Consider the following 18,447-nt stretch of genomic DNA (forward strand, 5'->3'; position numbering starts at 1 on the left):
TTATTTATAATATTTCAGTTCAGATAATCATGTTTCAAGTACTCATTACACATGTGCCTAGCGGCTACCCTGTGGCACAGGGAAAGTCTAGATTGCCCTGTTTGTTGAGAAAGTAATGACAGAGGGGAGGGGATAACTAGAAGGGGCATGTGAAACTTCGCTAATCCTTTGCAGTCTAAAACAGTCACAAAACCCTTTTCCAATGCAGCTTATTCATTTCTTAAAAATGAAATGTTCTACATAATTCAAAAATATGTATAAATAAAACACTTGTACCCTCCACTCTGCTTAAAAAATAGTATATTCTGTGTCCTGTACGCCCTCCTCAGCTGTGTTCCTAGATTTATGTTTTTTTCTTCTTTTTTCTCCTGCAGGTTTTGGTAAAAATAGTCTGAGCCGTAGAGGAAGAGTAATGCCTGGAAAGAGACGTCCTTATGGAGTTATCACTGGCCTTGCAGCTAGAAAATCAACTGGAGTTCGAAAAGGAATTAGTCCTATGAACCGACCACCTCTGAGTGACAAGGTAGGATGATGGCTTAATCCTGGGTCAGACCTTTTTTCTGTTTCTGCGAATGAGCTTGAAAGAGCATTTTATTGATTAATTTTATTTTATGTAGTACTTTTATGGCTTACATAAAAATTTTAATAAATAAAAAAATCGTTGTCATTTATGAGGAATACCTAAAACCCCACATTCTCAAATATAAAAATTTTTCTATAGATGTTTAGCTTTCCGTGTGTGTGTTTATTAACAGCTTTACTGAGGTGTAATTTACATACCATAAAATTTACTTGTCTTGAATTGTACAATTCAATGAATTTTTATAAATGTACAGAGTTGTGCAGTCATCACCACAATCTAATTTTAGAATATAATTCTGTCATCCCAGAAAGAAACCTCATGCCCATACACTGTCACATCCCATTTCCTGTCCCATACAACCACTATTCGGCTTTTTATCTGGAATCATACAATTTTATGTGGTCTGGCATTCAGCATAATGTTTTTGAGGTTCGTCTATCTTATAGCATGTGTCAGTACTTTGTTCTTTTTATTGCTGAATAATAGACCATTATATGGATATACCATATTTTGTTTATCCATCCACCAGTTGATGGATATTTGGGCTGTTTCTACTTTTTGAATATTATGAATAATATTGCTATGAACATTCACCTACAAGTCTGTGTGGTTTTCATTTCTGTTGGATGATTACCTATCCCTTAGTTGATATTTTTAGAGTTATAATTATTCTGCCCCCCTAAGTTAATCTCTTTTCAACTTTTAATTGGTTTTGTTTACATTTCAGTGAGTAATTTTTGAATTAGCTGAATCATTCTGTGAAATAGTTTCACAAATGGTTTGCCTTCTATTTTTTAAGTTTAGTAGGTCTGAGCCACCAGTGTTCTATTTTTTAATCCCTTTGCATTTAATGTTCTACTCTTCTATTTTTTTAATCTCCTTGATTTCTCTGATTATGAAAATAACACATGCTTGTTATAAAATAATTGGGACGTTCATTCCTTAAATTGTCTTAAACTTATTCTGGCTAAGAGCCATAACTTAGCCAGATACCTTTACTTTTCATTTCTGCCACCACCAATAGCTGCCTCACAGAAGTTACTATTATTCAGAGATTAGAAAACATTAATGAGATGTTAGATGCTGGAAGGGAGACTAGGCTTACCTGCTGACTAATGACTTGTTCCTATAAAAACTGTAAATTACTACATGTGGTAGTCTTTTGAGTTGTTTGAAAATAGTTAAAAATGTTAAATCATAGAATGTTAAGAATGTTCTGAATATTAACTGCCACATCTTTCTCTCCAGGAGCAGCTGGTGGGCTTGAACTGCCAACCTTTCGGTTAGCAGCCAAGTGCTTAACCCTCTTCCACCAGGGCTCCTTTTTAGAATGTACTGAACATTGAGATCTCATTTATTCATATTCTATAAGTTTGATGATTTTGACAGGATATGGTTTGAGATTTACTATTTCTTAAAAACCTTTTCTTCAACTTGAATTCAGATTTGATAGTCTGAGTAGGATAGAATGTGGTGCTTGTGAAACATTACTTTTCAGAAATCTAGAAAACTTCCGCTTATATGTAAATAACTCATACCATCGTTTTCTATTCATTAAAGCAAGGGACCTAAGTAACTTAATTGGGTTTGAGTCGCAGTATGTACTTGAATATTCTGAGCGTAATTAGACTTTCTATTCTTTCTTTCCAAGTTTATATGAATTCGTGAGATTTTATTTCAATTTTCTGACCTATGGAGTAAATGCCTAAATAGGAAAAGATACTGCACTCATTTACATTACTAGTGTTTATTGGGGGAGTAAATGATCTGTCAACTACAAGTTGTGTTTAAGTTTTCCTAAGGGATTCTTCTACTGGAATGTATAACTTTTTCAATGTCAAGTCTGTAACTTTTCCCTTTTACATTCAGAATTTTCCCAATCTAGGAGAATGTTTTGTGCTATCGAACTTTTAACTTGACTCTGATAATACTAAGCCATTTAGTACTTCTGTAAACTTCAAAATTGTTCTTGCTGCATATATATAGCAGTTATTTTCTATTAACCGGCAGATAGTTTTCAATCATTTGTCTGATTTTGACAGTTAAAAATAAATACCTTATGCAGATATTCTGAAAATATTATTCTTAACAGTAAAAGGAACAAAGCATTAACACATGTGATAGCATGGATAAGTTTGAAAACACTATGATAAACTAAAAAAGCCACACAAAAGACTTAATGTACTGTTTGATTTCATTTATATGAAATTGTAGAAAGACTATAGTGACAGATCAGTGATTGCCTGGGGTAAAAGTCGGGAAGGGAGGGAATTGACTGCAAGGGGGCAAGATGAAACACTGGAGGGCAAGGGTATATAATTACTAAATTCATCAAACTGTACATTTAAAATTTTATTGTATGTAAATACTACTTTTATAGGAATAACATGAATAAGTGATTTAATTTCTTTTCCTGAAGGAATAATTTTTTATATCAAAATTATAGTTAAGCAGAAACTTATTCCTAGGGACTATGGTCTTGGGGAACATTAGCTCAATTGGCATAACATAGTTTGTAAAGAAAATGTTCTACATTCTAGTTTGGTGAGTAGCGTCTGGTCTTAAAAGCTTGTGAGCCACCATCTAAGATACTCTATTCGTCTCACCCTGTCTGGTGCAAGGAAGAATGAAGAAAACCAAAGACACAAGGGAAAGATTAGTCCAAAGGACTAATGGAGCACAACTACCACAGCTTCCACCAAACTTAGTCAGGCACAACTATATGGTGCCTAGCTACCACCACTGAGTGCTCTGACAGGGATCACAATCGAGGGTCCTGGACAGCTAGAGAAAAATGTAGAACAAAATTCTAACTTAACGAGAAAAGACCAGACTTACTGGCCTGACAGAGACTGGAGAAATGCTGAGAGTATGGCCCTGGACCCTTTTAGCTCAGTAATGAAGTCACTCCTGAGGTTCACCCTTCAGCCAAAGATTAGACAGGCTCATAAAACATAAATGAGACTAAAGGGGCATACCAGCCCAGGGGCAAGGACTAGAAGGCAGGAGGGGACAGGAAAGCTGGTGATTGGGAACCCAGGGTCTTGAAGGCAGAGTGTTGACATGTTGTGGGGTTGGTAACCAATGTCACAAAACAATATGGGTACTAACTGTTTAATAAGAAGCCAGTTTGTTCTGTAAATCTCCATCTAAAGTACAATAAAAAAAAACTTATCCCTTGATACACTTTTATTTTAACACACACATTCATGCACATATATAAGCATTAGATCCATGAAACAGACATTCACCATACATTAATGGATTGTAATAGTTTTATTTCATGTATTAATTCACTTAGCAAATGTTAACTGAGCACCCACTACATACCAGGTGCAAGGAATTATGCAATGAACCCAATAGAAAACTGCCCTTAATGGAACAGTCAGACTAGTAGGGAAGATAAACATGAAATAAATTATCACACAAATAACTATGATTATTATGTTACTGATACTTTGAAGGAAAATTACTTGTGACAAGCATCACAGAAGTAACTTTCACATTTATCTATGAAATGGACCTTGTGGTTATTATTAAAGACAGAATACAAAGCTTGGAATGGGCCATTAGTCTGACTTCATAGCATTTCTCCTCAGTTCTTGGTATTCTTTATTGCTATTTTTGCATGTACTTCTTTTTCAAAGTTTTCATGAAAATGAAAATTTTATATTTTTTGTATAATTCGATCAGTGAATATTTATCAAGTACTTCTCATATGCTTAGAATATAGGGGAATCCAGATAATGTATAAAATATGGTCCATATTGTCAGGGACTTTTAAATCTAAGTCAAATGACCAAACCAATAGATGTCACACAGTAATGAATATTGCAGACCATGTTTTTGTTTTTATTTTTTTAATAATATTTTCTTGTGTTTAAGATGAAAGTTTATACAGTAAATTAGGTTCTCGTTTAACAGTCTCTACTCAAATTATTCAGTGATGCTGGTTACATTTTTTTTTTATTATTGTAGTTTAAATGAAGTTTACATTTTAAGTTATTCTCCCATACAAAAATTTATACATACATTGTTATGTGACCCTGATTGCTCTCCCCATACTGTGACAGCACACTCCTCCTTTCCACCCGATTCCCCATGTCCATTCAGCCAGCTCCTAACCCTCTCTGCCTTCCCATCTCACCTCCAGACAGAAGCTGCCCATTTAGTCTCTTGTGTCTACTTGAGCTAAGAGGCACACTCCTCACGAGTATCACTTTATGTCCCACAGTCCAGTCCAATCCCTGTCTGAAGAGGTGGCCTTGGAAATTGTTTTAGTTCTGGGCTGATAGAGAATCCAGGGGCCATGCTTTCCGGGGTTCCTTCAGTCACAGTCAGACCATTAAGTCTGGTCGTACTAGAATTTGAGTCCTGCACTCCACCTTTCTCCTGCTCCATCAGGGACTTTCTGTTGTGTTCCCTGTCAGGGCGGTCATTGGTGGTAGCAGGCACCATCTAGTTCTTCTGGTCTCAGGCTGATGAAGTTTCTGGTTTATGTGGCCCTTTCCGTCTCTTGGGCTAATACTTTCCTTGTTTCTTTGGTGTTCTTCATTCTACTTTACTGCAGGTGGGTTGGGACCAATTGATGCATCTTAGATGGCTGCTTGCAAGCTTTTAAGACCCTAGACGCCACTTACCAAAGTAGGATGCAGAACATTTTCTTAATAAGCTTTGTTATGCCAGTTGACCTAGATGTCCCCTGAAAGCATGGTCCCCAGACCCCCACCCCTGCTGTTCTATCCCTCAAAGTGTTTGGTTGTATTCAGGAAACTTCTTAGCTTTGGTTTTATCCGGTTGTGCTGACTTCCCCTGTAGTGTGTGCTGTCCTTCCCTTCACCTAAGATAATTCTTATCTACTATCTAGTTAGTAAATAACCGTTACTCTCCCTCCCCTCCCTTGTAACCATCAAAGGATGTTTTCTTCTGTGCTTAAACCTTTTCTAGAGTTCTTATAATAGTGGTCTTATATGTGACTTACATGTGACTGACTAAATTCACTTAACATAATGAGTTCCTGCTTCCTGCATGTTATGAGATGTTTCATGGCTTCATCGTTGTTCTTTATCATTGCATAGTATTCCATTGTGTGGATATACCATAATTTGTTTATCCATTTGTCCGTTGATGGGCATCTAGGTTGTTTCCATCTTTTTGCTATTGTGAGCAGTGCTGGCAATGAACATAGGTGTGCATAATCTTTATTTGTGTGACAGCTCTTATTTCTCTAGGATATATTGATGTTGGTTACATTTTTCACAGTGTGTCATTACTCTTAACAACCGTTCTGGTTGTACCATTTCCAGTGGTCTAGTTTCCACCAGAAACCCTGATGGCCTAGTGGTTAAGAGTTCAGCTGCATACCAGAAGATCGGCAGTTCAGATCTACCAGCTGCTCCTTGGAAACTCTATGGGGCAGTTCTGCTCTGTCCTGTAGGGTCACTATGAGTCGGAATCGACTCGATGGCAACGGGTTTGGTTTTTGTTTGTTTCCCTACCCCCTTGCCTGCTCATCTTTGCTTTAGAGTAATTTTGACCTTTTAGACGATGTTTTTTAAGGTGCTCGTTACTCTCAGGTGATAGTCTTTATATTGTGAGCTAATCTGTTATTTAGCTAAAAGGCAACCTCCAGGGATATTTCAGGGTGATAGTCTCTGGGGGGTTCTCTAATCTCAACCAGTCCAGTAAGTCTGGACTTTCTAAGAATTTGACTTCTGTTCCACCTTTTTTCCGTTCTGTCAGGATCTATCTATTGTGGCCCTTATTAGAACGATCGTAGTGGTAGCAGGCACTGTCTAGTTCTTTTGGTCTCAGGGTAGATGAGGCCATGGTTCATGTAGACTACTAGTCCTGTGGACAACTTCTCTGAGTCTTTGGTTTCCTTCTTTCTCTCTTGTTCCAGACAAGTTGAGACCAATGGTTGTAATTGCAGACCATTCTTAAGTATTTAAGTGATAGGTTGTGATATTTAGATTATGTATTGTAGAAAGAGAAGAGGGAGATCACTGAACATCTGGAATAATGAGTGAAGGCTTCATAGAAAACATGGAAACCTGAATTAGACTTTGAATGATGTCTTAAATTTACATATGTGGAGGGAGAAAAAGTGGACACTTCATGTGCTTGTGCTTTCGATGATACTGAATTTTCTCGACTCCTTGTTTTCTCTGTAACCATTTCTCCTAGGCTTCTTTGCTGTCAGAACTTTCTTTTTTCTTTTTCATGAATGTGTTTTGGAACTTGGCCCTCTTGTCTTATCTTTTCACTTAGTATCAAGAATCTTGTTTATCCTTAAACCAAAAAAACCCCCGAAGTTATCTTAAAACTAAACACTAGTTTAGCTCAATTAGTAAGAAAGGTCTGCCTTGAGCATTGTGCTCTTTTAAGATCTATATGCGATCAGATTGACAACAGCAGCTAAAAAAATTAGATATGAAGCTTAGGGGGCAGTGAGTTTACGTTAATGAGGGAGAAGCAACTCAGTAAAGGAGAGTGAGACTGATTGCATAACTGGAAGGATGTAATCAATGTCACTGCATTGTACACGTAGAAATTGTTGAATTAGTATATGTTCTGTGTATATTCTCAACAACAACAAAAATAAAATAATTTACGTTTAAAAATAATCATGTGTATATAAATGTCCCCAGATTTATGTCTGACTCTGATTCTTCTCTTGAGCTTCAGAGCCACATTTGCCATCACCTGTATATCCCCCAGAGCCCCTCAAAGTGAACATATGCAAAGTGGGAATAATTCGTTTTCCTGTCCCAGACCACCTCTTTTTTTCTCAAGTACTTTAATTATAATGTGGTTGTCATTTTTTCAGTCACTTAAACTGGAAATTTTCAAGTCATTCTAGTTTCTCCGTCTCCCTCACCCACACATCCAGCCCTGTCCTTTCTGCCTCAGAAATGTATATCGTAGGGTAAGGTATGTAGCAAAAAGCAGTCTGATTAACATAGTTTTTTGCCTTCTGAAAGAATATAGAGCGATATTTTCCGGTGTTGAAAAGGAAGGCAAACCTTCTGAGACAGAATGAAGTGCAGAGGAAACCAGTTGGAGTTCTCAAGAGACCTAACCAGTTAAACAGAAAGTGAGTACTCAAAGTACAAGACAATAATATGTTATCCTGCATAAAGATACACTTCTTGCAGTAAGTGTTGAGAGAAATGAGTTTACACTGATTTCTCCTAGTTATCTGGTCATTTTCAAGACAGCTATTTGGGATGACTGTATGAAATCCAGCATGAAAGCACTTAAGTAATAGCTTCTTTTTTTCTTAGTCCCAGAGTTATTGATAGCTTTAACTAATTATGAAACTTTCTAAAGCATCAGTCTGCTGCTTTGGCTCTCTTGCTATATAGAGTAAAATAGCAGAAGCTGATTGTTCTGGTAAAAATCCTAACACCTCAGCCAGAATTACTCAAAATTGGGAATTCTGAAAGCTGAATTTATTATTTAATCTTGATAATTCTTAATAGAACACTTAATCACAATGCATGTTATTTATGGAAAAAACAAACTAGGAAGAATTCTACATGGATGCTTGTTAAGCTGAAATTTTTTTATATTAAATTGGAAGGCATAATGAACGTTTAAAAATTACTACCTATTGGGGTTATAGTCCTCTATAAGGATAAAGCAGGCTGAAAAGAAGCTGCTGAGCTGCTGAGTTTCTTTATTTCATTTTCAAGTACCATTTATTCATCTCTTAAAGAAGATAATTCAGAATAAAACCTGGAATGAGGTCTTTTTATAAATAGAATGACTAGAATTAAAGTTTTACTTAACCATTATATCTTTTTCTTTTAGGAATCATTTGGTGTAATACCTTTTGGAAAAGGGAAACTTCTTAAATAAGAACCTGTTATTTACATGAGACTACATGTTAATTGGGTCACCTAGGGAAATTTTGCATTTGAACCTCTGTAAGGCTGGAAGTAAGATTAGGTAACCTGTTAAGCACTTACTTACATAGTAGATAAATATGGAATTCTGTTTTCTTGCATTTTACCAACTTCCTATAAAAACCAGATAGGAGTTGGTAAAAGTCAAGTCAAACATAATTTATGAAGAGTGCATTGTTCTGTGCATGAAAGAACACGAAGTGGAAAAGTATAAGTTTCACTGTGATTTATGTTAATATATAAAGGTTTTGTAAGTGAAGAAGGATGAGAAAGCTGGAGAAGATTTTTCTTTTTAAGATTTTCTCTTTGGTTTTTGGTTTTCAGTAGTGACAATGATGTGCCTAGATGTGATTTTCTCTTGGTAGTTCAATGGTAGCTTTTTCGCCTTCTGTGCAGGAGACCTGGGTTTGATTCCCAGCCAGTGCACCTCATGCACAGCCACCGCCTGTCTGTCAGTGCAGACTTGCGTGTCGCTGTGATGCTGAACAGGTTTCCGCAGAGCTTCCAGACAAAGATGGACTAGGAAGAAGGGTCTGGCTGTCTACTTCCAGAAAATCAGCCAATGAAAACTCTATAGATCACAACAGTCTGATCTGCAGTCAATCATGGGGATGGCGTAGGAACATTCCATTGTGTGTGGGGTCGCCATGAGTTGGGGGCTGACTTGATGGCAGCTAACAACAACAATCCTATAAGTTGATGTCTTTCACCAAATTTAGAAAATAGCATTAATAATGTTATTTTTAATGTCTTCACTCTATATGTTCAAGTATTAGAGAGGTGAGTATTTGGGAGATAAATTAGTTCAAAATTAACCAGGTTGTTGTGTAAAAAGCTACAGAGAGAGGCACTTCTAAATCAAATCTCAATAGCTTCATGTAAATAAAGAAATAATTCAGAGTCATCTTAAATTTAGTGCACCTTAAATTTTCAGCCTATGAATTTAACAGTTTTTGCTTATTTTTTTCTCAAGATGTTTTTAAGTTGTCTATGAAGTATGTATCTCAGATTATTCATGGTATATGTGATTTTGTTGCAGAAGTAACATTCCAGCCAATTTTACCAGGAGTGGAAATAAATTAAGCCATCAGAAAGACATTCGTCAGGCAACTTTTCTTTTCAGAAGAGGCCTGAAGGTATAAAAACACATTGGTGGTGTTTTCATTTTACTCAAAGAATCGTGAACCTTTAGCAACACTCAGTCATAGGCATGGCCCATGGTTGTGGTAGGGGTTGGGTTTGCGGTGAAAACATCTTAGATTAGCTCTTTTGTTAATTTTTCCTATTTTCTGTCTTACTTTGTTTGTCTCAATAGCAGCATTTTATAAGCATTTAATTGTTATTTAGGAATAAACTTGTATTTGCCACTTATTCTAATACAGGAACCCTGATAGAGAGATGTTGTCAAAATAGGCACACTCCCTTTCCTGCGTTCATGCACACACCACACTGGGTTATAAAGTTGTAGAGCAGGATATAGCTCTTTGGATTCAAAGCTTTTGCTTTCTCTGGGATCCTTCTCCTTTTTTTTTTTTCCTCTTTAGGTTCAGGCCCAGTTGAACACAGAACAACTGCTAGACGACGTAGTAGCAAAGAGAACTCGTCAGTAAGTTTCAATTTGTTTTAAAAAATGTCATTTCAAAAATCCCAAGTATTAACTGCCCAAATTATCATGTGCCACGTTCTAAAAGAAATTAAATGGGACCCAAAGTAAATTAACCAGTGACCATGAAATAAATCCTTTCTTTTCACACCCAGGATTCTGATTTATTATATCATGTTGGGGTCCAGGTATTTATATTTCTTAAAAGCCAAGAAAAAGTTAATGACTACTTTGAAAATGCATGTTTTTATATGGAATATATTAGAGGAGTTATAAACTTCCATTTTAATGAAATTTTGGGGTTTTTTTTGAAACTAGATGGCGGACTTCCACCACAAATGGAGGGATTTTGACGGTATCCATTGACAATCCTGGAGCAGTTCAATGCCCAGTGTAAGTCTTTTCTTTGTTTTTACAAAAATTATAATCTCTCAGTATATAAGATAATAGAAGAGTATTGGGTTTCTGCTCAGAGTATGATGTCCAAGTTAGGTACACTGAGATGCAAGGATAAAAGCAATACTTGTAAAAAAAAATTTTAAAAAGTAATACTCATGGTACAAAAGAAATAGTATAGAATAGTATAAAGCTAAAAGTTCCCTTTGTTCCTGGTTCTGCAGCCCCAAAGTAACCACTTTTAAGAATTTCTTCCATATTTAGAAAAAAAAAGTTTCTTTGTATGTATAATAATATATGGAGTCCCGGTGGCACAGTGGTTAAGTGCTCAGCTGCCAACCGAAAGGTTAGCGGTTCAAACCTGCCAGTTGCTCTGTGGGAGAAAGATGTGACAGCCTGCTTCCGTAAAGATTTACAGCCTTGGAAACCCTATGGGACCGTTCTACCCTGTCCTATAGGGTCACTGTAAGCTGGAGTTGACTCGATGGCAGTGGGTTTTTTTTTTTTTTTTTGACAACGATATATGTATATAAAGCAATAAATAGAATAATACTATACATACTTGCTTCCTTCTCCTTTGCTCCCCCAGTATATTTTGGACAACTTTACGTTTCAGAACATACAGATACACCTTTTATGAGTATACTTCATAGTGTATTCTTTGTATCTAGATGAGCTTAATTTAATTACCCATTTTATTATATTTATTGCATATAAACGTTCTGAGTTTATAGATTTTTTTTTTTTTACCTATCCAACCATCTCAATGATTGAAATAAAAAGAGTATAGGATGGGTGTCTTACAACTTCAGAGGTTGCTTTATTTTAGTGGATGATCAGGGCTTGGAAATCATAATCATTCCAAATTGTTGAAAAGTTCTTAAAGAGGTATTCTGTAAGCAGTTATAAATGTTAGTCTCTAAAGTCCTCAATCAACAGCCAGGTCCTTTTTTTTTCTTTTTGAGAACACAAATTTATTTGAACAGGTGTACAAGTCAAGATGTCATAAGTACCAAATGATCTGTTTTTCTTACTTTAATTGTTATGCTGGTCTGTTTTAATTTTAATTTTGTTTTAATAGAACTCAGAAACCACGATTAACTCGTACCTCTGTACCCTCATTCTTGGCAAAACGGGAGCCATCTGATGTAAAGAAAGTTCCTAAAGGTGTCCCCCTGCAATTTGACATAAATAGTGTTGGAAAACAGGTAAGTTTTTTTCTTTGTATTTTTTGGGCCATTCACTGAGAGTATTTTAATTAATAAAACAATTATTTTAGAATGAATTGAATAGGGTATACTAGGCAACATGCCTAATAACATTTGGCAGTTAGGGAAAGGGGAAGAGAAGGCAGTTTCTCATCCTTTTCTGATTGTTTGGGTCCCATTTCTCCGTGGAGCTGAGCTCGCTACCTTTTTTCTCTAAACTTTTTCAATCATGGTTTATTCAAGGAATAGCCCTGGAAGCTGGGGTTTAAAGGGTAGTGGAGAACCTTGATATGTGGGATGGGGGGAGGGTGGATCTTGCTTTGTTCCACGGTATGTTTGTTGTTCCCTAAATAACAGACTTTTCCTTTCTGAATAGGTTTTTTTGGCCTGTTGAGTAATAGAAAGAAAGGGAAAAATACCACTTAACAGCTTTGTCTGTCATATTTGCACAAAAAAATTGCTAACCTGCTATTTGCTACTAAAGCATGCATGTTTTAGCACTGACTACCTGTTTCTGTATTTGAAATATACTAGATTGACTCATTCTTGTTGGAAGGATTCAAAGCATTGCCCCAGTACATTTGGTAGCTGAGAGAGGAAGGAAAATCTTACTTGTAGGTTCTCCTTTTACTTTCTGGTAAACATTTTAAATTTGAAATATATCTTGACATGGGAGAGATCTGCCCAGGATTTATAGCCCTTAATTTGATGCAACAATGGGCTCAAGGATAACAACGATCCTGAGGATGGCGCAGGACTGGGCAGTGTTTCGTTCTGTTGTACATAGGGTCCCTGTGTGTCAGAACCAACTCAGCGGCACCTAACAACAACAACAATTTGATGCTATATTCACCACATCATACCTCAGGTGGTTTGGGATGACTTTGTAAATAGGATAAAGTTTTGAATGAGCTGGTAAAGAGGAAAGAACTCTGGTGTGGGAACAAGAACTACCTGAATTCTAGTTCTGACTTTGCCTTTCTTTAACTCTGTGACCATGATGAAATCTGTTTCCTTTCTAGATTTTTAGTTCCTTCATCTATAAAATGAAAGGGATAGATGTAGGTAAATAACCTTTAAGGTTCTTTCCAGCTTTAAAAATCTTGTTTTCAGTTGCACTTAAGCAAGATAAAAATACAGTAGGAATTCTTTTAAAATTTACACTGCCCAGTTTTCTTTTCATTCTTTTAAAAATTTCTTTTTCTCTTGAAAAGTATTTAATTTTGAATTCCAATTTATTTTATTTATTTTTACTGGTGCCTTTTGTGTTCCTTTTGGAGCCTTGGTGGCGCAGTGGTTAAGAGCTACAGCTGCTAACCAAAAGGTCAGCATTTCGAATCCACTAGCCACTCTTTGGAAACCCTACAGGGCGGTTCTACTCGCCCCCGTAGGGTCCTTAGGGTCCTTAGGAATCGGAATCGACTTGATAGCAACATGTTTGGTTTTTTGGTTTTGTGTTCCTTTTAAGAAATTTTTGCTAAACTCATAGTCATAAAGACTTTCTCCTTTGTTTTGTTCTAGAAGTTTTATACTTTTAGCTCTTGCATTTAGGTTTATGATCCATTTCACATTAATTTTTGGCTAAGGTATGGGGGTAAGGATTAAGGTTCATTATTTTGTATATAGCTCTTCACTTGTTCCAGTACCATTTGCTGAAAAGGAGTAGAGTTGCTAGGCCGTCTGGTAACTCTATGTTAATTTTTGAGGAACTGCCAGAGGGTTTTCCTAAGTGGCTGCACAATTTTACATTCCCACCAGCAGTGTATGAGTGTTCCAAATTTCCCTATATCCTCGCCAACACTGGTTATTATCTGTTGTGTGATTATAGCCATCCAAGTGGGTGTGAAGTGGTATCTTACATGGGTTTTGACAATTGATTTTTGTGTTAACCTTGTATCTTGTGACCTTGGAAGCAGCCGTGTCATTCTCCAGACTCCTTTTTCCAATCTTTAAGCCTTTTGTTTCTTTCTTGCCTTACGGTAATGACTAGGGCCTCCAGTACCAGTCTTGAGTAGGAGTGATAAGAGCATGTATCCTTACCTTGTTCCCGAGCTTAAGAAAAAACCATTAAATGTTTCACCATTTATTGTTTATGGTGAAAGGGACCTCCAAACACCTACTGCTAACATTTTGAGGGAGTTCCTTTCTACTCCTAATTTGCTGAGAATTTTTATCATGAATGGGTGTTGGATTTTGTCACATGCTCCTTTTTTTTTTTGCATCCATTGAAATAAGAACCTATAGAATTGAAGATAGGAAGTGTTGACAGAAATTTGACCAGATTTATTTTGCTTATTTTTATTTTGTCACTGTTGTTAACTTTCCTTTCAGAAATGAAATATCATTTGGGTGTTCTTGTTTGTTCATAATCAAAAACCTTGATAGAGTTATCACCAAGAGTTGGTTGCAGTGTTTTCACAGCCTGAAATGATTCAGATAGCGGAGGCATCTTTGGTGTATGACTTATAAGCATTATAGTGTATGTGTGTAAAGTATATAGTGTATAATATAGGCATTATGTTGGTTAGAGGATGTGGATTCTGAGTCAGACTGCTTGGCTTAAATTCTGGAGGTGCTATTAGACAAGTTAACTTTTCTAAACTTCTCTAACTTCACCTGTTTCATAAGGTTTTTACTAAGATTAAATAAGATCATACACATAAATATTCAGGAAATGTTAACTATTGTTACTGTTAATTACTATTATGATCACATTATTGTTCCAAAGCAAATATGGCTTACAATCAAGTTGTTAATTGGTTTTTTTTTTTTTTCTTTTTTCTAGACAGGGATGACTTTGAATGAGCGGTTTGGGATTCTGAAGGAACAAAGAGCCACTCTCACATTCAACAAAGGAGGAAGCCGCTTTGTAACCGTGGGATAGATCCCATGTCGAGGGGACTTTTGAGTGACAACTCTGTTTGAAAAGTTGAATTGCTTGAAGAGCTTGTCACAGAAATTTAAGAAACTTTATTTGAAAATATTCACAAGGATAAATAACTCATTATTTTTATTTTTGAAGTTTTTTTTTTAAAACATGTATAAAATAATGCCCTGAAAGAGTAACAGGGAATATAGCTATTTGTTCTAAAGATTTCATGGCTGCCCAGACAGAGCACTTCTTTATTTGACTTCTTTGGTTCCTCATGCAGCAAAAGGAAGGCAGAAAGATAGAAATTGATTATTTTTACGATAGTGGTATTTAGTATCTCATCTCCTTTGCCCATTTTTTAGACTTTGCCATGGTAAATCTTGGCCTTCAGAAATATGAGTAAATCTGTTTTGTTGCTGTCACTTACCCTTTAATAGGGTTGACTTAATAAGTACAGTTGCCTTTTCTTCAGTGGAGATATTAAAAAAAAAATTCATTAGGATTCCTGTTTTGGATTTTAAGATTTATGGCGTATCCGGAACTAATTTTTCAGATAATGTTAGGTTAATCCCCTAGATCTGTTAAGTCTTAGTGATGAACTTTTAACAAGAAATGTGACTCTAGGCAGTAGTCTCAGTTTAAACTGTTGGTATTTGGTGTCTGTAAATGTATGTTTACAAAGTTACCAGATAGATCTTTGGAGGAGAATGTCCAGTGTAAAAACCTGACAGTTTGTTTAGTAAATGAGGAAAACATGAGTGGGAGTAGCAGGTTGAAGAAGAGGTAACTGAGGTGGAAAACTTCAAAACCCAGGTTATAGGTACACTCTTTGGATATAGTGTAGCCTTGAGTCTAGTACCCACAAAAAATTCTTCAAATGATATTTAAAAGAATTACAATTATTAGATTGAATCCCTTAGATATTTTCATAGTAAAATTAATAGCCATAACATACTATGCTTTCTTCTTCTTCAAATAGTTAAATTTTAATAATCTTTTAAGCTTGCCAAATTAAACACTACACAACTTCAAAAACAGAACTAGTTTACGTCAGAAAGAAGAAAAATGCAAAAGTGATAATAAGTTACATTGTAAGCTTGTTTTATACCTCTCTGATTTATTTTATGGTATAAAGTTGCATTTATGGGGAGAAAGGCACCCTCCTGGGAGGAGTGTGAGCAGTTAGTCTATTGTGCCAAGATAGTGCTGAGTCCTCAGATAGTTGTATACTATAAGTTACAGTAAAATGCCAAAATGCAGTAACATATTCCAGCTACAAGTTACAAGTGTGGTCATTTTGAAGCTTGACCTTTTGGTTTACTATAATGTCAAAACTTCTAAGTAGGCATTAGTTTCTTTACAGTACATTGTTATTGTTGACTTTTCCTGTTAACAAAACATTAAGTTACCGCTCTTGCCTGCCCTGCACTATGTACTAGACTTCATTGTGGTCTCTCATGCTCCTTGGGTTACTTGTTGGGTTATTAAGAAGGTAACCTGGAAAGCTATCAGTAACAGTTTGCTTATACCAAAGAATTAAATCTGATCCTAAATATTGATATTTTACCAGTACTTCTACTGATACGGAATTATGGGAAGCCAGTCACAAAATTTGAAAATAAACTCTAGTCTCTCCTTAGCTGTTTTATGCTTTTCATTGAGGTCAAGGACCCATTGCAAAACATTTTTGCAAGTATGAATGCTTATATTTGATCCATAAACACTATATTTTAGACTGGTTTAGAGGTAGCTTATTTTAAAGCAAAGGAAAAACAACTGAGAATGAGTTTACTGTCTTTAGAACAATTTGTGAAAATATGTTGTAAAGGTGGTTTTCATTTTGAGTTATTTTAAATATTATTATATAGAGCTATTATTAATGCCATTTTTTTTAAACTTTAAAAATTGCCCCAAATATTGACATTGAGTGCATCAAACAACATGTCTTTGGTATATTAAACTTTTGCTCTTTGTGCATCTGTAATTTAATTTTCTTTTTAAATATAAAATTTTACCTTTGGTAAACTAAATTAAAACTCTTGAGTGCTAATATGTTGTATATATACAAAAGAGTATGTTTGGTTGGAGGGAAAATTTCCATTGTTGGAATTTTAGCAGCTAATGTGCTTGTAGTCATCCTTTTTCAGTTCTTAATGTTTTGTGTTGTTCTTTTGTTTTGTTTTAAATAGGATGCAACTTAAAATTTCCTTTGCATCAAGGTGTATGCAAAACGTTGATGCAGTGCATCACAAAATGAAAGTTTGTATTTAACGAGGAGGTGCTTTACACTGTACTTTTTGGAGAAGTTACATTTAGATCTGTTCTGAAGCTGTTCACTTTTAAAAAATAAAATGTTACAGGTTTTTACATGATTTATTCTTAGCTATACAGATTGTGGTTTTTAGATTGTTGTATGTTGTAAGGAACTTGGTAGTGATTATTAAGTTTATATTTATAATTTTTAAGGGTTTAAAAAGTTACCTACCAATTGAATTGGCAGATCAGTCTAGAGTTTCGTATTGGCATCTCTCAGAGTACCTTTTGACTATTTCATTTATAGCTCTACCATGAAGTAGTCAGGAGTTGAAAAAGAATTAATTTACTTACAGTGCCCGATATTAGAGATAATGTGCTTTAGAGATTATTGAGCTCAACCACGCATTTTACATCTTAGTAAAGTGAGGCGCTCAGTGTTTTCAAGACTTGTGTGTGCAGAGTCACTTTTTGAGCCTAGATCTTCTGATTCTCAGTTCCTTGTACACTCCTGTGAATTGAACACCCACAGAAAATAGTGTTAGATTCCACTGAAGTAGAAATAATAACTTTATTTTCTGATTTTTATTTTAATCCTACAAACTAAAAGAACCAGTAAAATTTCCCCTCTATTCAAGGTTACAATATTCTTTATTTAGGTTCAGTATGAGCTCTTGTGTTGGGAAGTTCCCAAAGGCAAGGAGGAATAATACTAGCATGTGTCCGATGTTGCATGAAAATTTCTTACTATTCAAATTAAAGCTGCAATGGTATGTGGCTTGGCAGATATCTAAGAATTACTAATAGCCATGCTTTAGTATTTTTAGCATGGTAAGTAAATCTACTCTTCAAGTGATAATTATGAGACTTCATTATTTTGGTATTCAAGTTAGGTAGAGTGAATTGAAAAGGCCAATGTTCTTAATCAGACATTATGCATTTTTTCCTAGTATGCATAATAAACCACCACAATTTTAATTATAAGCAAATCATAAACTACTACTAAGTGTGAAGGAACATACTTCATTGCTCAATGGTTTTTTTTTTCTTTTTTTTTTAGAATAGGTATGTATATCATTTTGTGTCAGTAGGCTCATAATTCACACAACATACACAGTTTCAGGGTAACTTGTTCTGATTTATTTTTACTATGAGGAGATAAGAGTGAGAAAAAACTAGCAGACTTGGTACTACAGAGAATAAATACCATACATTTTGAATGCAGGCAGATTAGGGCAGAAAATGACTTCGTTTCTGATCAGGATACTTGGACTTTCATCAGAATTACATGATTATTTGGTTTTTGCCACTGTAAAAAAACAAAAAAAAAAACATGATTTAAGCTTCCCTTAAAGAGAGTTCCTTTGGGATATATCAGTTTGGAATTAGTCTTCTCTCCTTTTTAAAATGATACTTCAATAAACCCCAGTTTACAACAAGAATGTTGGACTATTGTGGACCCTTAATAGGGATTTAAAGATTTGCTTGTATAAAAATGACATGGGGTGGCATCTGACCTTCTCTAACTTGATGAGTGGAAGGAGAATGAAGATCAGCAGCCCAAGGCTGATTCCTATGAGGCGGAGGTCAGACATGCTTCCACCCTCCAACCTTTTCACTAG

The 18,447-nt window shown here is 35.5% G+C and overlaps 1 protein-coding gene across 1 annotated transcript in view; it reads left to right on the plus strand.

Annotated features, from left to right (window-relative positions):
- FYTTD1 (forty-two-three domain containing 1) overlaps nucleotides 1-18,159 on the plus strand; it is a 35,197-nt gene extending 17,038 nt beyond the window's left edge. The window contains exons 3-9 of the mRNA XM_004373601.2: nucleotides 375-523; nucleotides 7,567-7,679; nucleotides 9,533-9,629; nucleotides 10,038-10,099; nucleotides 10,415-10,489; nucleotides 11,574-11,700; nucleotides 14,486-18,159. Coding sequence (XP_004373658.1) covers nucleotides 375-523; nucleotides 7,567-7,679; nucleotides 9,533-9,629; nucleotides 10,038-10,099; nucleotides 10,415-10,489; nucleotides 11,574-11,700; nucleotides 14,486-14,584 — 722 coding nt within the window. The 3' untranslated portion in view covers nucleotides 14,585-18,159. The remainder of the gene's footprint in view (nucleotides 1-374; nucleotides 524-7,566; nucleotides 7,680-9,532; nucleotides 9,630-10,037; nucleotides 10,100-10,414; nucleotides 10,490-11,573; nucleotides 11,701-14,485) is intronic.
- Nucleotides 18,160-18,447: the final 288 nt, after the last annotated feature.

The sequence above is a fragment of the Trichechus manatus genome, unplaced genomic scaffold (assembly GCF_000243295.1).
Source record: "Trichechus manatus latirostris isolate Lorelei unplaced genomic scaffold, TriManLat1.0 scaffold00026, whole genome shotgun sequence".
Classification (NCBI taxonomy): domain Eukaryota; kingdom Metazoa; phylum Chordata; class Mammalia; order Sirenia; family Trichechidae; genus Trichechus; species Trichechus manatus.